General features: G+C 37.6%; 1 protein-coding gene and 1 long non-coding RNA gene across 12 annotated transcripts in view; one reads left to right on the forward strand and one right to left on the reverse strand.

Moving 5' to 3' along the window:
• Positions 1 to 17,794, reverse strand: part of rbms3 (RNA binding motif single stranded interacting protein 3) — a 958,643-nt gene that overhangs the window by 27,664 nt on the left and 913,185 nt on the right. For 6 of the 7 annotated variants that reach the window (XM_062958201.1, XM_062958202.1, XM_062958205.1 and 3 more), the window contains one exon: positions 13,527 to 13,637. The exons of the other annotated variant lie outside the window; for it this stretch is intronic. In XM_062958201.1, the coding sequence (XP_062814271.1) occupies positions 13,527 to 13,637 (111 nt within the window). The remainder of the gene's footprint in view (positions 1 to 13,526; positions 13,638 to 17,794) is intronic. 7 annotated transcript variants of the gene reach the window in all.
• Positions 1 to 17,794, forward strand: part of LOC134292639 (uncharacterized) — a 36,480-nt gene that overhangs the window by 11,556 nt on the left and 7,130 nt on the right. For all 5 annotated transcript variants that reach the window (XR_009999887.1, XR_009999889.1, XR_009999890.1 and 2 more), the window contains 2 exons: positions 12,951 to 13,134; positions 17,194 to 17,238. This is a non-coding gene — a long non-coding RNA (uncharacterized LOC134292639). The remainder of the gene's footprint in view (positions 1 to 12,950; positions 13,135 to 17,193; positions 17,239 to 17,794) is intronic.

Here is a 17,794-nt window from a genome sequence, read left to right on the forward strand (position 1 = left end):
AGTCATTTGTAAATGCCGATGGGTGCTTCGGGCAGATGCTTCATAAGTCATTTCTGATAGCAAAGCCAACTCAGTGACTTCTTTGTTCTTGTTCAAGCACTTACTGCCAGAAGGTGGTGTAGCCTCCTTTTTCTCCTTCAGCTGTCCCTCTCCTGCTCTCCAGGTCTTTTGGAGAGCTGCTATATTTATGTTAAAGCTTCTCAGTACCCTTGGAATTATAGCAGTTCAGGGTGTTCATTGTCTGTGTTATCCAACAGTGTCCATATGTTCCACATTCCAAAATCCAATTTTTCTTTTTTGACCACAACGTGGTGACCCCTTTGGACATGGCAGTCCAGTCAGGGATAAGAGAGACAGACTATGTTTGGGGCACCTTTTCCAGCTCCCTCCCAGTATGAGGTGAGCAGACTAGATCCTAAATAGGGCTGCACAGTATGGGTACAGCTGATGGACTGCTCAAGTGCCTTGGATCTTAAAGTAGAATGACTGAATCCATATCCAAAACCCATGGGCCAGTCTGAGACTAGGGGCTTCCAGATTTCACAATCCTGCCCCTGTTGCCATTTACTGATCACCATGGGACTTTTGTGGGTTTTCTTTTACTTTTCTTGGAAGACGCCTGTGTGTGAATTTGTTTTATGTGTGGAGATCAGTGTACACCTGATCAACACACACTCTTCACTAAAGAGGTTCAGGTCCAATGACATGGTTAACCCAATGATTGGTGGCCCCTATTCTGGTGCAGCCTTCTTCTGCTTTCACAGCCATTATAACATGTACCATGTTATTGTCTGCCTGCTCCGCCATTGAGGACTTAATTTTGTACTTGGTCCGGTTCTTCCCCTGTGACCTTGCAGCCCTGGGAGACCCCCCTGGGAGGACATGACTCGGATGGTTTTGCCAGCAGGTTCACACACAGGCTCGCTCACCACAAGGTGACAATCCATCGAGGTGACAATGATGCTTGTCAAGGTAAAAGGCATATTTATCCCAACACAGTTGTCTGTTCTCATTATTTCATTGATGGATGGGCAATAACATATTTCCAGTTTTGTTTTTAAAAAGGTAAAAGTTGTTTTTAGGAATAATCTTTTCTCATGTTCATAACTTTATTGTAATTAGCCTTAAACACTAATTAGATGGGGGCAGTGTCAGGTGGTGACTTCCATGTTAATGGGATTGAGAATCTGCTTTGAGAGTTACTGTGAGCTGCTAAAAGGAAGATGTTTTCAAGTGCAGACAAAAACAGTGGATTCATGACCTCTTTTCACAGAAATCAATAGCCATTCCATTTTTAAAATGAAAAAAACATTGTGAAGAAAATATGGAAGTCGTTTTATTAACTTCCTTGTCTATCACAAATAGCAAATATGTTAAAGTCCATGAACTCAATAATTTAGACACAGTTTTAAGCAAGGTGAGAGAAAGCCATCAGCAGAAATATATGTTGCGAATTTGCTTTTTCATAGACATTGGATTTTAAAGGACTTGAATATTTAAATAGTCCAACATGGCAACATATGCCATTTCTGAGTGATGCATTTCCAAGAAAATTCAGCTCTCACATTAGAAAGATGGAGAAACTTGTCCTGGGGATTCTCATTTCAAAAGTTCTTTAGAAGCCAAAGGGGAAAGAAATGATTCTGAATTGAACCCAAGCATTATATTTCACTCTCCAGTGGATCAGTAATAAATCATAGCCCAACAATACCACATGTGGGAAACATAGCATCCCTTATTCTCGATGGTGTCTAAGGAAATAAAGTGGAGGAAAAATCCTTCCTTGCTTCCTAAATCTTCCTTTCAAGGCAAAAAGACAGTTTTAAAAATACATGTTTACGTTTCCTCCAAAGTTAATTTAGGATTTTGATAAGATATATATACAGGATAACACTTATAACAATAATTCCATTTATCTTAAGATGGAATAATTTATAATAACAAAGCTTGCAAATTGATGTTAGTTATTGCAGTGCATATACAGCCAGCAAAGTTCATTTAGGTACTACTTAGTACTTAGAAGGCATTTAACCTTACCTCCCCCAAGTCCATTCTTAGGTACTACCAGATAATCTACTTCCATGTTGCTCTACCTGACTGTGTGACTGTGGCCAGATGGGATGTTTTTTAAAAACACAACTTTGTTTTTGCATCACTTTGCAGATTCTGAAATTTCCCCCAAAATTGAGATGCAATTTCCTTACCTATGAAAAATTGTATACACTTTGCACACTATCTCTCCTAATCTACTAATTTTCTGGAAGCACTTCCCTCTGTATTTTGGAGAGAAATAATTCATGAGGAGAGTTGACTAGTGGAGTGCCACCAGATTCTGTCCTGGCCATCTATATCAATGTCTTAACATGATGCTTAAACACTAAATTAGGAGGAATAATTAATACCCCAGATGTTAGGATCATAATTCAAAATGCCTTAACAGATGGGAGAGCTGGACGAAAACTAACAAAATGAATTTCCACAGTATATTGGAAATTTTCATGTACTGTAGTATTGGCTTTACTACAGTACATGAAAAAGGGATGTAGAAACCTTAGTAGATCACAAGATGATTCTAGACTGCATCAATAGGAGTAAAGTGTCTATATTGAGGGAAGTAATAATACCATTCGATTCTGCTTTGGTTAGAACGCCGTGGCCAGTTCTGACCATCATAATTCAAGAAGGATATCAACAATCTAGAACACGTCTGAGGGAAGGTGACTAAAATGATAAAAGGTTTGAAAACTATGTCTTACTATGATTGGGTTAGAGAACTGGATATATTCAGCACGAAGAAAAGAAGGTTAAGAGGTTATATGTTAGCCATGTTTTAAGTATTTGAAATAACATCCTATTGAGATAAATTAACCTTATTTTCTGCTGCTTCAGAGAATAGGACATGGAGCAAGGGGTTCAAACTGCAGTCCAAACATTGGGAAGAACTTCTTGACAGTTGAATATGTGACCTCAGAGTATGGTGGTGTCTAACAGAGTTTTGTTGTCTCTTGCAACTTTGATTCTATGTTTCTGTGAACATAGCTCATAAATTATTTTTGTGAAAGCACATCTCTCAATATTGTATTTTTGCAATGTATGTATTTTTGTACACATTTTTAAACAGAGAATTGTATCATAGGAAAAGAAGAAGTACAAAACCTGAAGAATAAATGCCAAATCAAAAAGCACTTCATTTGGAACTCTAGTGGTAATCCAACCTCCATTGTACTAGTTATCAGTCCTAATTTTGAGAAAAGGTGGTATAAATAAAGTTAACCATATCAGCAGAAGTAGCAACAACAACAAAAATGTGGGTCCTTCCCTGCATTGTTAATCCACAGCCCCAAATGCAAAACAATAACATCAACAATCAAGTAAGAAACTACTTGCAGGAAATAGACATTGCATATCATTTGGATATACTGGAAAGTGATATTTAGATGGAATATCATAAATATGTTCCATCTAAATAAATAAATAAATATACTAGTATCTATATGTAGTAGAGAGAAAAATTTCTCATGGCCTCTCTTTCTATGAAGTTTCTCAAATGTCTGGAATACAAGTAGACTATTGACAACCAAAAGAAAAAAAATTGACATTGGTGTATTAAGAACAAAGACCCTATCATTATTAGTTGTCAGCATGATGTAAACACATGCAGATAGCTTAGAACGTTATCTTGGCAATGCAAACTTATGGTTGTCATTTTCATAAAAACTTTATAGAAACTGCAGATCCAGTTCCGCAACATATTCTTTGCCTTAAAGTAAAACTTTTTTGCACATAGCAGATGCAGAAATTTAAGACATGGCAAAGCAGTTGTTTTATACATTAAGGCAGACCTAGGATTATTCATGTTCATAACCACCTATGGTTTTGTAGTATTTATCACCTGAGTGTCTCTTCTTGGCCAAATTCAACACTGAATCATTTTAAATAACTCCATAAATCAAACCTGGGGAAATATATACCCCCTTTAAAGGTTTTTACCTGCAAGTAACACAAAGCTGGGAGGGCAGAATACTCTGTTTTGTATGCGTGTACACACCTTCAAGTCAACTATCAACTTACACTGACTCCATGAATTTCATAGGGTTTGCTTATCCAAGAAATACTCAGAGGTGATTTTGATAGTTCCTTTGTCTGAAATATAGCCTACAGCACTTGGTATTCATGGATGGTTTTCCATCCAAATACTAAACAGTGTTGACTCTGGTTAGCTTCCAAGATCTGACAAGACCTGACCTCTTTAGAGTTTTCAGTCCCTTTATATTGGATTAGAAAGTCTGTTACATTACAGGTGAGCACTGCTTGAGATGTGTGTTAGCTGCAGGGCTTGCAAACATCCAAAGTGGAACTTGTGGACCTGCATTACCATTGCAAATACATTTTTGTAGCCTTGAATCTGGGTGCTTCATCTTCTTAACTGAAATGAGGATATTGTGATAGACATTGTGTAAAGGGAACAGTCATCAACAAAATGATATCTTTGAAAAGAAGTCAGAGATACCATAGGAAGACATGAACAATGAAGAAAGGGGGTTATCTGAAATATTCACTAGAAATATAAGTGACAGCCTGTTGACAATAAAGCTTCCTCTAGGAGTAAATCTTACAGAAGGAAAAATATTATACAGCAAATAAACTCTTCTACTCAGATGCCAGCGTGCTGTTCTTGATGTCAATTTTAAAAAATGCAGTCATTGAAGTAAAAGAAGCTAAAGAACAAATTCTGAAGAAGTGTGATCAGGCTATTTGGTTTTATTTTTCAAAGGAGGCTTTATATTGTATCCAATTCAAGCTATCACTCAAACTTTTATTAAACCACAAAAATGTCAGATCAGTGGTGGGTTAAGACACATCATGAGTGACAGTCGTATGATGGAGCAATTTTAACTTCCATTGATTATTAAACTTAAACTAATGCATCCACTTCCCACAAAACACATTGGTACAGACATACATCCATACAGACAATTTAAACTAGGCAAAGTTTAATCTGCCGTTGATAAAAAAAAGTTTTACCTCAGTCTGGTATGTAGGACAGGGTCAAATATATACCAAGAAACCCCCAACAACAATAGGCCTGGAAGAAGGTAATAAACATGACATAATCATGCCTGCACTGAGAATTTCTGCTTTTTAGTAAAGCAGTCCACTTGTGAGTTCTTACAGCTACATTGTTTTACTAAAAAAAAAAAAAGGATATTCTCAATGAATGTGATTGTGTCATCCTATTTTGTGAAGTAATTGAGTTCAGAAATGCAGTGTGTTATACTCAAGGCGACAGCCATTCAAATCCCTACGTAGCCCTAGAATGCCACTGGTTGATCTTTAACAAGTTACTTCAAGCTATGATGAGTTTCTTTTCAAGAAATCTTGCCAAGAAAACCCTGTGATAACACCACTATAAGCTAGCTTCAACTTGAAGCTGGAATCAAAAAATTAAGTTCTCCGAGATTCCTACATTTGAGGAGAAAACACATTTGGCTGTCAGGTATGCGTTTAAGGGAACAATTAGACAGCAATGTGGTGATAGGGTGATGTGCCTTGTTCACACTCAAACACATAATATCTAAGCCCAGAGATCATACACAGAGAGTTCTTGAATCAAGGTCTAAATCAGTGGTCCCCAAACTTATTTGGGCTACCATCCCCTTTCCAGAAAAAATATTATTCAACGCCCCATGGAAAGGGTACATGGCTTACAGGGGTGGGCGTGGTTCCTGCTCAAGAGGGTGGGGCTGAGCCTCTCCCCAGTCCAAGATGCAGGGCTGGGAAGGGGAGGTTGGTAGGGCCACAAATGGGAGGCCAGGACTGTTTTGGGCAGAGTTATGAGCTCTGAGGCAGGGCTGAGCTTCTATCCTGTCCTGCGGCACCTGCCAGGACACAGGGGGTGGGGCTAGAGGAGGGGGCGGGGCCTCCTCCTAAGTGCCTGACGGAGCTGGACATCTGTACCCTACCCCCGTGTTCTAACAAGTGCCTCAGGGGAGGTATATTGAGGCTCTGGGGAAGAGGCTCCGCCCCCACCCTAAGCCCTGCCCTTTAGTCCTAAAAGGCCTCTCAGGAGAGGTACAGAGGCTCAACCCTGTCTCAGGCTCTTGGAATGAGGCCCCGCCCCCTTCCCTAGCTCCGCCCTCTGTGTCCCAACAAGCACCTCAGGAGAAGTATAGATTCTCAGCCCTGTCTCGGGCTCTTGGGAAGAGGCCCCGCCCCCATGTCCTAATAGGTGCCATCACCGCCCACCTGGATCGCGCCAGCGCCCACCGGGGGGCGGTAGCACCCACTTTGGGAATAACTGATCTAAATCCATAATCCAGGTGCCAATAGTCTGAGTTCACATTCTGAAGTCAAACAAGCCAGTATAGCTAATTGCAAGACAGAGTCAGAAGTACTTAAGTCCATGCCTGGTCCAGTGATCACAAAGCCAGTCACACAACGGATTCATGATAAAACCATCCAGCAAGATGCTCCCTCCAGCAACAAGACTGCAAACTCAAGAATCTTTTATGACAAGACCACACGTGCTGCTTTGTGCATAGCCTGTTTCTCAGATAACCTGGCAGATCTGCATAATTGAGCTTGCTCTCTGTGAAATTACACATGAGAAGAAGCAGTTAGCCCTTTAGCAGTCTGCCCCGAAGCGCTGGCTTCTGCTTGCTCCTCCTGCTGGGATGTAGTGGCTACTGTTAAGGATTCTTCTTCGGCTGTGCAGGTTGCTGAAAGCTGTTGGTGTGTAACTCCAACCACTCGTCCTTTCTGTCAGAGCTGCCCAAGACAGGTGATCATATTGGCCACCAGAACTGTAACATATCAAAGGTGACACCTTTGATATGTTACAGGAAAGAAGGATGTCAAGCTTGAAACTTACATTTTTAGGCACAGAAAAATGTATAGTCAATAGTTCTCCCTTTCTTTCTTGCATTAGAGGTCTTAAAACTAAAAATGCTGCTATTGATTATTCTTTATTTGAGAGCAAGATTTCTTCTGAGATTTTTTGGTTTGTCCTCTTATAAAGAGACAGAAAAGGTTGCCCAAAAGTCCTTGACTGAGAGTTCTCATTAAATTAGTTAAGGAAAGGGTGGCAGTTGCATGAAGCATTTTGCAAAGGCAGCTGAGGTCAATGTGACTCCTAAAACACAATCAGTGTGTTTGATCACAAACCTTGTAAATAGTTACAACGAAAAGACAAGGTTTTTCAGTAACAAAAGGGGGCCTAATTGCTTTTAAAAAGGTTAACATGTTCAGTTTTATAAAGGAACCCAGTAAATCTATGGGATACTTTGACCCCTAATACTACCAATACTGATATTAAGAAAGGGGAACAATTAGTCTATAAATAAAATATAGACAAACCCCACATTCCAATTCTAATAATTGGAATAAGTGTTCCGGGCCAAACAGCTGTAGGTTTAAAAACTATCTAATAAATGTCAACAGCATTCTTTGAGGTCACTTTGACCTCAGCACCTAAAGCTCATGGTTTGGGGTGTTCTCTGACATTCTTTTAGGAGTTGAATTGACCCTCAAAAGCCGTAAGAATAAAACCATTTACTTTTTCCTAGCAATAAAATTCTTCACCCCCACACATGAACCATCACATGGCAACCTATACTTAATCACAGCTGGAAAATATTAAGAGAACAGAACTGAAGAACACTGGCCCATACATTTCATCCTTTTTTCTTTCCCAGCATCTTCAGAGGTCACCTAATGCCATTGACTGATGGAAGCTGAAGTTTAACACAATTTTATTCCTTGACTTGCACTTACAAATAGTTTCTTCTAACAATATTTGGACAATATTATTAAAAAATTGCTCTTTTTCTACGATATTGCAGCTTGTTGGGCTGCATTACACCAGCATGCTAATGGTTGTATAGTCACTTGTCTGACACAAACTGTCTTTGTATTGACTTCAAAGATGTACAATTGCTAGGTCAAAAGGCCTTGAAATAGACTAATGCACACCGGCTTTTAAGTCCAATAGTTTCAAACTGTAAAAATTCTGGGATAGCTTGAAAGGCCAGGCTAAGACTATTCCATGCACATATATATTCTAGTTTTACAGGAACTTTCCAAAATATTCAGCCTATTTTGAGGTGACTTCAGCACCTTAGAGAACTCATACCACGACTTCACTGACATGAGAGTCAATAGTAGCTGTTGGCTTCTTTTTTATCCCACTATTGACAAAACGAGGAACAATGTCTAAGTGATAGTTCAGTGGCTTGCATGTAAAAGGCACCATCTTCAGAAACTGATAACTCCAGTAAATATCCCTGCTAAAGATTTATTATTTTAAATCAACCACTGATTTGACTCTTCACAAGGTAACCTCTTACTTTCAGAAGACACCACCAGTGATCATGAAGGGAGCAGTGACATCTGGACTAGAAAATCCTCTTACTCATTTAACCTTGCGTTATGATTCCATAATAACTTGCACATTCTAAATCAAGACCCTGGACCATCAGAGCACAGTAGCAGGACCTGAGAATGTGGCATGTCATTCTATTTTGTGAAGTAATTGAGTTCAAAAATGCAGTGTGTTATACTCGAAGAGACAACCATTCAATTCCCCACATAGCCCTGGAATCCCACTGGTTGATCTTTAACAAGTCACTTCAAGCTATAGTGAGTTTCTGTTCAAGAAATCATGCCATGAATACCCTATGATAGCACCACTATAAGCTAGCTTCTACTTGAAGGTAACTGCCAGTTTTTAAATTGGTCTGCTTTGTATCATTGACAACTTGCCTGAGTGATTAAGGAGTTGCATAAAGACTGTAATGTGTGTATTGCGGGTCATTTTTGCTGCCATAACAAAGGGTAGGTGGAATCCTAATGGTGGGGAGGTGGAGTCATGTTCTACGATAAGGAGAGTAGCTTCCTATTGCCTATACAACCATTCACAGGAATAACGTTATAATTGATAAAATTATAATTGATAAAATAAATGTATATTTATTGGTAACATAAGACTACAGTTTCATTTTCTTGCACTTCTTCAAACCCTTCACCACACAAATAGAATTTTTAGAACACAAATAGTGGAGGATCTGCTTCTAATAACGGAAATGCACAGCATCAGTAATTGTTGTCCCTAGCCATCAATTGCCTATTGCGAATCTGTTATAATTGTCTGCTTTCATAACATTGCAAGCAATAACAATCTTAAAATTTACCTTGTGAATGCAGACATGCCAACTCTCTGCTACAAGTTGTAATTTTTTTCCTTCTACTGAGTTAGTGCGAGATTTGAATGTTGAGATAGATGATTGAAAAACTACTGATAAATTTTGGTATGTGTATACCTTAGCACGGTGCCTCTATGTTTGTAGGGCCCCCTGGCAAATGTCCAGCAAGTCCATGCATTACAGCAGCACTACTCATGGTATATCTTTCAAATGAAGACATTATATGAACTTCCAAAGCTGCCTTCTCTTTTCACATAGCCTAGGGAGAAGACACTTTCAACTGACACTAACATTCCATTCTGCAATACTAAGATTAGGTCATGGGGAAAGTTTTATTGCCATTACATTTTACTGCAAAATTGCCTAATTCAGTGTCTGAACCAAGGCATGAACTGGAGCATAGTTTCACTTGAAAATATGAACTTTCTCAAATTTTGTACCCAATTTAATCAATAATTAAATTAGGCATAGAAAACCATTTAAAAATATTTCAAAGGTCATTACAAAACTGAGTGGTGCCCGCATTTCATTTTTAAAGTGTTTCTAAAGTCTAGTTAATAAAATTTAATGACTATAATGAGAGTAACGAAATTTCGTTACTTTTTTTGTTAAGTAATTGAGCAAGTGGAGAAACTTCAGGGAGTCCTTTCTCCCTCATTTTTAGAGCTATTGTAATGAAGCTTGCTATAATTGTACCACACATTTTCTACTGTTAGCTCACTAAACTTCAGAATGTTACACTCATCCACTAATTTTTGGGGAAGTTTTGATTCTTTTTATGAACAATATTTTAAAATAAAAACTAAAAGATCTACTTTAATTTTATATACAACAGCAATCACCTTGAATGTCTGTCTGTTTATATGACACACAATTAACCACACAACTTCAACTTAGCACAGATTTATACTATTACTTACTTTAGTCCTCTTTGCAGATTCAATCATTTTATTTATTACTATTAGACTGACTAAATGGCTGGCTGCTGCAGGCCTCATTCTGATGCTGAGTACTGAATTCTGGGAAATGTAATTTAGGGCAGGACCTTTTGAATTCTATGCCATAGGCGGCCTCACCTACATTTCCTAGAATGCAGTGTTCTCAGTCTCCCGTCCAACACTGCTAGTCCCGCCCCCAGTTGTCCTTCCTTATGGCGACCGGCAAAAGGGTCTTAATTTAAAACACTAGTAATGATCTTTTGGGCAAAGTTGCTTAATGCTTATACTGAAAATTAAACTGACTTTGGGAGGCATCCGAATATTACAGAATCTTAACCAAAATGATTGGTGAGTGTTTCAATTATAAAATCCCTCCTGTTTCTGCATGTCTCTAATATCGATTTGTATATACGAATTTAATAAATTTGATACAACTAGCAAGGAGTAAAGATATTTATGCACACCCCTACAAAATATGCACAAACATATAAATGATCAGAAAAGGTTACATGCAAAATCCTGCTAGTCTCCATTTCTCATAATTTTTATAAAATCTGTATGTGTGTGTTTGAATGGACACAATGCTAATATTTGAAGCAGTATATATTATACACACATATATATATATAGTTGCAGATTTTAATAATCCTTGCCCACTTCAGAAACTGATGTTGAATTTGAATGTCATGACTGCAACTGAAGATCTGCCTGAAAAACAACATACTTTCCCATCCCTTACAACAGTTTGTCTGAATTGCAGCCAACATTTAGATTAGAAAAAAAAATCGAATCCCCATTTCCTTGTAGAGGTGCAGGCTTCCTGTTCATGAGTGTTAGGTTCTACCTGTGGCAAAAACCTCAAATGAGTTTTTTCTTCTCTTTCTCTCTCTCTTTCCCCTCCCCCCTCTCTCTCTTGGAGCTGGAGAAATTTTGTCTTTTAGAGTTTGCCTATAAAAGCAGTTTGCAAGTCTGCATTTTAGATAAGCAGAATTTGGTATTACATCAGTAGTTTACTACATGTTTTATTCTACATTTCCAGTTAAACTGTTAGCTATGAAACTCTGAGGAGGGCAGTTTTGGCTGAAACATATGCTGTGCTGATTAACTAAATGGGTTGTCAAAGGAAGAGAATGTATGAAGGCATTTTAATAAAAGCACTTTGCATATTGCAAGCTTTTAAATTAATCTGGGACAGAATGCAGCAGATACTAATGATGCAGAATAGTTCATTACTTTCTAGCTTGTTTGCAGAAAACAGATTGTTGAAAGGTAGCCAATGGTCTTTTATGGCACCCTCTTGTAGATTTTTAAAGGACAACATTGGAAGAACAAGCACAATTGAAAAGTATTGTTCATGGCTTGTATTCTCCATAAAATGTGATCCGGTTTAGAAAATTACTCGTGATCTTTTTTCCCTCAATGCCTTGAGTCATATGGATTGCAGTGACAAGAGCCGACTCACACTTTTGTACTTTTTATGAATTACATTTTGCACTTTTATAAATTATATAAAAACTGATTCAAATAATTAATCACAATCCATTGATGAGAAATATAACCTGCTGAGATAAGCACCCTGAAGCAATAGTTATTCAATTTCTTTTAGACGTATTACAAAAGAGTGTAGTTTAACAAAGAAAGCTCCTACAAGGTTGAAATCCAGAAAATTTGTGAATGTGTGTGTTTTAAAGTCAATTAAACTTCCAGATAATTTTGACTATTTTATGATACTGAACATTGTTTCATGCTTCTTCTTCACTGGTTAGAATCTTTCAGTCTAAAGATGTGAACTTTAGCTCTAGGTTCACTGGTAAAGAAACAAAGAAATCTCAGCTAAGGTGAAAAACAGATACTCAAAAACCTATATCTGCTATAGAGAGCAGTGCAACAATAGCAACATGAGAGCCTTGAGCTAAAGTATTTATATAAATTTTCACTGTCATAAATGCCACATGCCAGGTTTATGATATGACTGTATATGGTTCTATATTCAGTAGATGAAAATTCAAAACAACTATACACACTGGGAAAAATGAAAACACCATAAACTATAGAACCATACCTCTAAGAATAGACTAAAAATAGACTAAAATCACATACTACAGAATGTATTAAAACTGAGTGTGTGCAAAACTACTACTGTGTTCCATAGTTGCCTTAAAACTTTTTTTTCTACCAACATTTGCAATCAATGCAATTTCCAGTTGTTGGGAGCCCTCTGACTAGCTGGTCTCCATATTCCATCTCTACATGCATGTTTCTTTCTGTTGCTTTTGCTGCCATGGCCCATTCTCTTGGCCCTCCTTCTTGGCCCAGCTACACCTCATCCCAGAGAGGAGGAGGATGATACTAATTCTTGTTCATGTTGCACCTTCACAAAGGGCACGTGAATAGGAAGGTAGGACCAGCAGCACCAAGTGGCTCCAGGAATTGACAGTGGACATCTTGCAGGTGTACGTGATTTGGCAGATTCACAACTATGCTGGTCCCTAAATCCAGCCCTGTTTGTGGGTATTTGAGGAAAGTGGGAGAATTTGTTTTTTGAGCTACACCTCTGATACTCCCTCGGCACACAATTGCAGTCTACATTCCCAACTTTGGTTATCTGGTAAATACATAAATTCATATATTCAAGTCAAAACCTAAATGTTCTGAAAATGCCGAGAACTTCTTTTCTGGTAAGTATCTTGACATATAAACATGATAAAAATGTAGCGTATAGACAATAGATTCCCAAAGACATTGGAACATTTGAAAGATCACACTCTACCCCAGAAGGTTGTCTCATATTGTTGTCTGTCTCTTTTTTCAGTGGTTGGTTACCAAGCAACATTACAATCTGGGAGACACTTTTATTAGCTACTACTGGAAATGAAGGCAAACACGATGTATGCCATGGGATTCTGCATCATAAGAGAATTTAGGGGATGGAGCTGGATTCCCTTTGAACTGTTCCAAATGAATGGCCAATTATGGCATTGGGAATCAGCAATTGGGTAAGTTGGGGTCTGGAAATATCCCCATATGCTATTGGTTGTGTTTCAGTTGTGCACATTATTTGAAAGAGGAGCTAAGAGTGTGGGTTTTTGAATTCAATATCAAGAAATTCGTCATCTTTATATGGCTAAATTGATTATGGGTTTGAAACATGTTATTAGGGAAAAAATTGTCATAGTGTTTGGTCCCTCTTGTATTTTCCTATTCCCAATTTAAGCACATATTACTTCATTTGATATTGTAATATAGAATTCATTAAGAACTGCTAAAAATGTATAAGCTATGGAAACATTGTTAATAATAAAAATAAAAAAATGAATTAATTGAATAACAGTCTAAAATGTAATAAAAAAATTAAAAACAGAATTTGAATACATTTTTTTCAGCTTACCGTTCCTGTTGTGCCCAAGGAAAGGTGATTCATCTGTTGTGTCAAGGGGCCCATCATACTTGCTGGCTGCATGGACATTGTGTGATCCATTGTTGGTGTTAACACAGCACCCTATAAATACATATAACTTGCATCACAAGGTTTATTTCACTTAAAATTGTTAAAGTAATGGCCAAAGCAAAGTTTATTGCCAATACTATAGAGAGCTTGGAATCATAATTCTAGAAACCTCCAGGTCAGTGTGTGTTTTGGGGGTGGTGTGTGTGTGTGTGATGTTTCCAGACTTCTGGAAGCTGTAGCTAGAGGCTTCTGGAGAATACTGGAATCTGTAGTCCAACACACACACACATCCAAATCTGAAAATACCAGTATATTCAATTCAAGATAACACCAAAATGAATCACCTAATCTAGGTGGCAAATTGGAAAGTAATGCTAAAGTTAAATTAATGGACAACAGAGACAATGTGGGATAGTAGTTTAAGTGTAGGTCTAATACTCCAAGAAATCTTGCCAATAAACGCCTGTGATAGGTTTGCCTTACGGACCTCTTCAAGGCACACAACAACAACAAAAATGGATGGCTATTAATATTAGTTAATAATACTACTGTATATTAATAATTAACATCATTTATTAATGATATTAATATAGTAGCTATTCGTCTTCTGCTTTTGGGGTAAATCTTGCCCTGTTATGTCTCAGCTTTTGTTGGGGGCCCTGATCCATTTTTGAGAGCCTCCTGAAATGGGGGGGGGGTTGGATTGGGCCCCCAAAATTCAGACCATGGGGGGGGGTGGCTTCCCATTCACTACCTCCCCTTCCTAGTGTTCTTTTTACCTGGCACCTGCTGTTGCTCCTCTGAAGTAAGGTGCTCAGCTGCAGGCAGGCTCAGAGTGTGCCTGCAGGCCCTACCAGCCACTAAACACACCCTGTCACACTCTTTGAAAGTGTGTGTGTGGCGGGACCTGCAGGCAGGCCCGAAGCATGCCTGCAGTCCAGCTCCAGGTCTGCCTACATGCAGGCAAGGAAGCAATTTCAACTCAACATAAAAGCAGGCTTTCGTGTTGAACGGATTTCTGTGTGGGGAGGGGCTTCCTGTTTTGTGCTTCTGAAGAAACAGAAGACACGAAAGGAACAGGATAAACAGTAGGAATGAATTTCACACACATAACTAGTAGCTATTAGTCATTATCTATTGAGCATTAACCATTCACCACCAACTAATTATTATAATAACCATAATATTATTATTTATATATGAAGCTTGGGGGAGATGGCAAAATGTCTAATGAAAAGATCTACGTTTATATTCAGAATCAGCTGTATATACTGTCACAAATAAAGTGAGAAGAAATATTCCCTTTAGAGAGTGACTAAGATTGATGGCACTGCAATTACACAAGATTTTAAGATGACATTTTCTCACACATACCATTTTTGCTCCCTACTTCTCTCAAACAAATGTGTATAGCTAGAATCCCAAAGCATGAAGTGCTGCATTAAACAATTCAATCCATACCGTGCTGTATTTTAGCAAGCAGACATCATACATAATTTGTAACATATAAAATATTCACAAAAGTTAAGATATAAAATTATGAATGCAGTATAATATAAAATATAATATAATACAAAGATGAATTCCAATTAAAAATAAAATATATCTAAACTTAAATTCCACATAATTTAGATCACATTTGCAATGCCAACACATCTGCTCCAAATACAACCTATCAATTCTAATCTATCAACAAATGCACTCACTTATCCTGAGGTGGCTTTCCCCTCAGTCTTATCAGAAATGGAAATATGTATTTAGTATGTAATTCAGTAATGAATCTTCATGCCATTTAGGAAGTAAATTTGGTGTTGTTCCACTGTCATCAGACATTTTTTGCTAAAGAATTATGCTTGGAAAAAGCAATCCTTAGCACCCTTTCCATTGCTATATATACTGTACAAGGTTAAACTATCTCTTTCCTTTCTAGGTCTACTTTACTCAAATCACAGGCATAACAACCCTGTGGTAAATATCTTTATAATGCCATACACAAATCCAAGTCTTTCGAAAGCACTGAAACTTTATTCTTAGACTGAGACCCTCATCACTTTAGATGATTGTAGCATCCTAGGACACTGGGAGGATGGAGCTTGCCAGATGCCATCAGATGACGTACAGTTACTTCTGGTGGGGCTCCATCCTCCCTGCCTCCTAGGAAGTGGTTTGTGTATGGCATGGTTTGTGTATGGCATTATGTATGGCACAGGAGGCTTCCTGTGTTCCCTTGTCAAGAATGGGGGTAAGCCAGGCAGCGACACTTTCCTCCATGGGATGTGGAAAGCGCTGCTGCAAGCAATGTGGGGTGCAGGGCAATGGTTTCCTTTGTTGCCCTCTGGATTTGCAAACACTGTGTGGCAAATCCCCCCACTATCACCCACAAATTGGACCTCAATGTAATGAGGTCCTAGGATTAGATAACATCCTCAGCAGTTGATTAGCCTTGCAAGACAGACAGCATACCAGCATCCTGTATATCTGCACGGTTCCATGGTGTTCTGCTAGAGCAATGGTATAAGAATTGGGTAAAAAATAATAAAGAGGGGAAGGAACCTAACCAATTTGAACAAATAATACAAAATGGAAGGGATACAGATGATTATAAAAAATTGAAAGGTGTAACAGGTAGAATCTATAGAATATTGGGTGGAATAAAAGAAGGAGAGAGAAAAAATACCACTCTTAAGGAAATGTGGGAGGAGGAGTTAGAGGTGAAAGTAAATGAAATGGAATGGTCGCAATTGTGGAAATAAAGGCACTTGAAAAATGTATCAATAAGAGTTAAAGAAAATTATTATAAGATAATTTGGAAATGGTATTTAACTCCATTAAAAATGTCAACTATTAATAAAAACCATCCAAAAAATTTCTGAAGAGGCTGTCAGGAAGTGGGAACATTTATACATATGTGGTGGCATTGTAAATATGTAAGGAAATTTTGGTTTAAAATATTTAAAGAGATAGAGGATATAATAAATATCAAACTGGAAAGAAGCCCTGGTATTGCATTATTATCAATTTGTAATAACAAGATGGATTAAAAAAAGAAAAAGAAGCAATAACAAATTTATTGACAATAGCAAGATTGCTTATAGCAAGGAACTGGAGAAAAGTAATAAATCTTCAGATTGAAGACTGGTATAAGGAAGTATGGAAATTGGCAATAAATGATAAGCTAATATGCAAATTAAAAGTTAAAAGAGGGATATGGAAAAAAATGATTTTGAGGATGTATGGGGAAAATTTATTGAGAAAGGACTTCAAAAAAGGGATGGAGGGCTACCGCCTCAGGAAGAAATGAGATTTTGGTTAGACAATACATGAGAAGTGGCTCGGGGTGGGAGGGGGGGATACACAGTGGTGAAGAAATATAGATGGACAAATGTTAACACTGTAGTAGATATAAATCAACAATAGATATAAAATAATGACGCAAGTATTGTATGATACATTATATATCTGTTATGTGATAAAAGTAATAATTGTATGAAAAAATTTAAATTCAATAAAAACTATTTAAAAAATAACATGAGAGATTCAGAATGACCACAACTTAATTGGGCAATCAGTTAAACTGTATTTATTTCCTGCCTTTTTCTTTATATAGGACCCAAGGCAGCTTGGACCTTAATATTCCAACCATCAGGTTCTGGTGGGTATTGAGGAATATTCATTGAGATTTATTTCCAGCCTATAAAAAGTTACCAAAAGGAAGATGTGAAGGATCATTACAATTTTTCTTACGCCTGGCATACTTTATGCATAAACTTCTCACTGTGCTTGATTTTGTGACCTTGTCATAGCTCCTTAGTCCAATCCAGGAAGCTACTTAAGTGAGGCAAGAGACTTCTGTGTTTTTAAAATAAATGCATATGCATTCTTTTATGCATAATGTATGAGAAAGAGCTCAAATAATCTATGGCTGGGGAAAACCAGTGTAAAATGTATATCAAAATATATAGAACTTTCATGGGAATTTCAGATAATAAACAAAAAAAGTTAAAAGGCTGCAATCAGACAAATCTGAATGTAGAATCAGTCACTCTTTTTGAAGCCATAATAAGCTTGTTTAGTTATATGAGAGGTGTAGACAATATTTAGATTTTTCATCTAGAAGACTGTTTCAATGTGCATCAACATTTAAAAAAAATCAAATACTGCAAGATATTTCATTCTCAACCAATTTTATGCAAGCAACATTGGGTTTC

The sequence above is a fragment of the Anolis carolinensis genome, chromosome 6, assembly GCF_035594765.1.
Source record: "Anolis carolinensis isolate JA03-04 chromosome 6, rAnoCar3.1.pri, whole genome shotgun sequence".
In the NCBI taxonomy this organism is placed as follows: Eukaryota; Metazoa; Chordata; class Lepidosauria; order Squamata; family Dactyloidae; genus Anolis; species Anolis carolinensis.